The sequence below is a fragment of the Chaetura pelagica genome, unplaced genomic scaffold (genome assembly GCF_000747805.2).
Source record: "Chaetura pelagica isolate M959 unplaced genomic scaffold, ChaPel_1.0 scaffold408, whole genome shotgun sequence".
NCBI lineage: Eukaryota > Metazoa > Chordata > Aves > Apodiformes > Apodidae > Chaetura > Chaetura pelagica.
This window is the reverse complement of record NW_009954229.1, coordinates 1,596,491-1,601,161: the sequence shown is the minus strand read 5'-3', so window position 1 is coordinate 1,601,161 and position 4,671 is coordinate 1,596,491. Positions and strand designations below refer to the sequence as shown.

The 4,671-nt window shown below is 51.6% G+C and overlaps 1 protein-coding gene across 1 annotated transcript; it reads left to right on the top strand.

Moving 5' to 3' along the window:
* Window positions 1-3,036: 3,036 nt before the first annotated feature.
* NT5M (5',3'-nucleotidase, mitochondrial) lies at window positions 3,037-4,592 on the top strand (the record flags this gene model as incomplete). Its single annotated transcript, XM_010003595.1, has 4 exons — window positions 3,037-3,137; window positions 3,579-3,639; window positions 4,004-4,118; window positions 4,435-4,592. Coding segments are annotated over 4 exons (435 nt in total), but the record flags the coding sequence as incomplete, so codon positions are not given.
* Window positions 4,593-4,671: the final 79 nt, after the last annotated feature.

Here is a 4,671-nt window from a genome sequence, read left to right as displayed (position 1 = left end):
CAAGGAAAGGAGCTCTCTCAGAACACCTGCATACCTGGGTTTTCCTAGCTCTGATTTAAGGTTGGTGACATCAAGGACATGGGGGTCATCAAGAGCAGTCAACATGGTTTTATCAAGGGTAAATCATGTTTGACTAACCTCATAGCCTTCTATGAGGAAATTACTAGGTGGATAGATGATGGTAGAGTGGTAGATGTGGTTTATCTTGATTTCAGTAAAGCATTTGACACCGTCTCCCACAGCATCCTTGTAGAAAAGTTGATCAGGTATGGGTTTGGTGATCAGGAAGTGAGGTGGATTAGGAACTGGTTGAAAGGAAGGAGTCAGAGAGTTGTAGTCAATGGGGCAGAATCTGGTTGGAGGTGTGTGACTAGTGGAGTCCCACAGGGGTCGGTACTGGGACCGGTGTTGTTCAACATCTTCATCAACGACCTGGATGAGGGTATAGAATGTACCCTCAGCAAGTTTGCTGATGACACTAAGCTGGGAGGAGTGGCTGGCACACCAGAAGGCTGTGCTGCCATTCAGAGAGACTTAGATAGGTTGGAGAGTTGGGCGGGGAGAAACATGATGAAATTCAACAAGGGGAAGTGCAGAGTTTTACATTTGGGGAAGAACAACACCATGTCCCAGTACAGGTTGGGGGCTGAACTGCTGGAGAGTAGTGTAGGTGAAAGAGACCTGGGGGTCCTGGTAGACAGGAGGATGACCATGAGCCAGCAATGTGCCCTTGTGGCCAAGAAGGCCAATGGCATCCTGGGGTGCATTAGAAAGGGTGTGATTAGTAGGTCAAGAGAGGTTCTCCTCCCCCTCTATTCTGCATTGGTGAGGCCACATCTGGAGTGTTGTGTCCAGTTCTGGGCCCCTCAGTTCCAGAAGGACAGGGAACTGCTTGAAAGAGTCCAGCGCAGAGCTACGAAGATGATTAAGGGAGTGGAACATCTCCCTTATGAGGAAAGGCTGAGGGAGCTGGGTCTCTTTAGCTTGGAGAAAAGGAGACTGAGGGGTGACCTCATCAATGTTTACAAATATGTAAGGGGTGAGTGTCAGGGGGACAGAGTTAGGCTTTTCTCGGTGATGACCAGTGATAGGACAAGGGGTAATGGGTGTAAATTGGAGCATAGGAAGTTCAAGGTGAATATCCGAAAAAATTTTTTTACTGTGAGAGTGACAGAGCACTGGAACAGGCTGCCCAGGGAGGTTGTGGAGTCTCCCTCACTGGAGACATTCAAAACCCACCTGGATGAGTTCCTGTGTGATGTACTCTAGGTGACCCTGCTCTGGCAGGGGGTTTGGACTAGATGATCTCTCGAGGTCCCTTCCAGCCCCTAAGATTCTATGATTCTATGACTATTCCTAGATGGATGATTTGCTTCCTCACCAGCAGCGTGAGGGGTGGGATGCAGCAGGGAGTTTGAGAGCAGACCATGCAATCAGTGGTTCCTGGGAGGGCATATTTAAAAATGAAACAGCCCCAAGTCCTCCTGTGCCTGAAAATTACTGTATTCATTTTAATAACTAAAGCAAAAAAGCAGAAGCTCTTTCTGCTGTGCTTCATCATTCAGTGAAGGGCTGAGCAGTGCAGAAAGTCTGTTTCTGCTCCTACAAGGTTCCCATCTCGATGGGATATCTGTGGTCTCACCTGTGGGTTGCAGTTGGGCTAGCTGAAAGGTGTTACAGCAGATAAAAGTACTCTTGTCCTTAGTGGTATGATGGCAACAAGGAAGGGAGTGTGGATAAGGGGCCTTCCCTCTGGCAAAGTCCTAAACAGCTTGATGAGCTGAAGGAGTCATGTGTCCTCTCTAGCTGGGTTTGATGAAAGGGAAAAGGAGGACACTGTTCATGCAGATGCTAAAAGTTTGGCAGGGGTAATGCATAGGAACTATTTGTATTTATTTTTTTCCTTGATGTTAACTACTTTGGATGTGTTAAATGAAGTGAGCTTATCTTGTGTCTGCTGTGATCACGTAAAACCACCATAACCTTGGGCTGGACAACTAGCAAAATTCCACAGCCCAACCTCAGGGCAGCCCTGACTTCACCTGTGGTTTCAGACCAGGGATAAAGAGGGTAGGAGCCACTCTGGTGAGCAGGCACATGGGGCTGTTCCAGTCCCCCCTTGTCAGAGAGCACCACTGACCTGCTGCTGGAGACCAGAAGACAGGAGCCAAATTGTCCAAGGAGCTGAAGGTCCCAGATCTGAAAGGGAGAACAACAGCTCAACAATACACTGAGCACCCAGACCTGGAAGCATGTGAGCCCCAGATGGGCAGGGAAATTACTCATGGGAAGAGTTAAAAAGAAGGAAACTGAGGGTCTGTCCTGCCTGGCACATGGTGGGATTCCCAGCCTGGGGGATTTTTCCATCTACTGGGCAGATAGTGCTGGCTGCAGTGCTGCAGGGAGTTGTTCTGGCTCTGAGAGCCAAGTGGGTCTTTTCTTCTGGCTGAGCTCAGTTCTTCCTCCATCCAGCTTGATTGCAAAATGTTTTTTGACATAAGTGGAAGCAGAACAGCTCCGGAAGTCCTTGCTGGAAGGGAACACTCCAGCTCAGTTTGAAGTGCTTTGCTGCATCAGGTGCCCTTCTCAGAGGTCTCTTGTATAACTCCAGTCAGGATCTGAAAAATAAAACATCATTGCCCACCGCTCTAAGGCAGAGCAACTGGAGATGGAATGTTTGCTTGGTCCCAGGGCAGACTGTCAAGATAACTGTTCTTATCATGGTGCCAGCAGGCATTTCTGCTGCCTGTCTTGCACTGTATTGCTTGTGTTTTGCCTTGATGGAACGTGCTGCTCCCTCTGTGTCTGGGGCTGCACAGGCAAAACCAAGTCTGCTCCAGAGTGTCTCCAACCTAAATTGTATGGGGTGGGTGCAGGTTGGCAGGTGGGAAACAGGGGCACCCACAGAGGCAGGAGGGGATGGCAGCCAAGGCTCCCAACTTTCTCACTGTCATCCTAGCAAAGGATGTGGTAGATGCACATGCAAGAAGAGTAGCCAGAAGCTCTGTGCAGTAATCACTCGCTTTCCCCTCACAGGAGAAAGCCATCAGCATCTGGGAATCCAAGAACTTCTTCATCGAGCTGGACCCACTCCCTGGGGCTGTGGAAGCTGTGAAGCAAATGGCAAATTTGGCTGAGTGAGTAGGAACCTGCTGGTGGTATCAGGGAGTGGAGAAGGCAGCAGCAGTGGCTTTGCAGGCTCATCCTCCTCTTGCCAGAAGCACTGAATACAACATCAGTGTTAAAAATACCTGCCAGCCCACTGGCCATGGGAGGAAAGAGAGGGCTTTGACTCATGGAGCAGTTCCCAAGGAAATGAGCCATGTGCAGCCTCTTTCTTTCAGCTCTCTGCTCCCAGCCAGAGGAACATGTGCTGTGGGTGTGAGATCCTGCAAAACGGGGGATTCACGTCTGGAATTGTCCTGGTTTGATCTGTGTGTTGTGGGGAGGCTGCCCTGGGCACCTGCCTGCTCAGGCACTGAGCAGGGTCTTGCAGGGAGCCAGGGACCTCTCGAGGGGAAGCAGGGTCTGCCCAGTGTGTTTGGTGACACTCTGCCCTCTTTTCTCCCTCATGGCAGCACCGACGTGTTCATCTGCACAAGCCCCATCAAGAAATACCTCTACTGCCCTTACGAGAAGGTGAGTGGGTCCGAATCCCTTCTCCCCCTCCTGTACCACACTGCCTGGCAAAAGCCATCTTATCCCTGCCTGCCTCCAGCTGTCTGGCTGTAAAGCAGCAGCCACATTTCCCTGCTCCACCAGTTCTGTTCCTGCAGCAGCTCTGCCATCAGCTGAGCTCTGCCATTTGCCTGCCCTGAGGCGCTGGGTCTTCATATTTCATCACCGTGTCAAAAGCTTTAAAAGAACCTATGCTCCAGCAGCATCCAAATCCTTCCCACTAATGAACTTATTAAGCGAGATGTCCCCCCTGCATGGGGGCCAGGGCTTTTGCCAGGGGCTGCTGCCCCCACCCTGTGCTCACCACTCACCTCTCACCTTCCAGTATGCCTGGGTGGAGAAGCACTTTGGCCCTGAGTTTCTCCAGCAGATCGTCCTGACACAAGATAAGACAGTGGTTTCTGCTGACCTGCTGATAGATGACAGACCTGATATCATAGGTAAGGAAGTGGGGGGTGGCAGGAGTGACCAGTCGCAGCCCCCAGAGGCAGATGGCATCTGGGGTGACGGGTGCTCAGTTCAGTTCTGAACCATTTCTTGTGTTTTGCCTTGAAGGAACGTGCTGCTCCCTCTGTGTCTGGGGCTGCACAGGCAAAACCAAGTCTGCTCCAGAGCATCTCCAACCTAAATTGTGTGGAACAGGTTGATTAGGCTCTCATTAGGGGTTTGTATCCACAAGCTGCTTATGTTGGAGTGGGGTCAACCCCTGCGTCTTGTGGAGCTGTCAGAGAGCTGACCTCCCTCCTTCCTTGGCAGGGGCTGAGCTGAACCCCACCTGGGAGCACCTGCTCTGCACAGCCTGCCACAACAAGCACCTGCAGCTGAAGCCCCCCAGCCGCCGGCTGCAGTCCTGGACTGATGACTGGAAGGCCATTCTGGACAGCAAACGCCTGCCACCCGGCCAGGCCACCTAATCCCTGGCCTCCTGTGGCCTCTGGGGCTGTGGCCACCCACTGCTGTCCCCACACAGGCCTGCTGAAGGCCGAAACCACA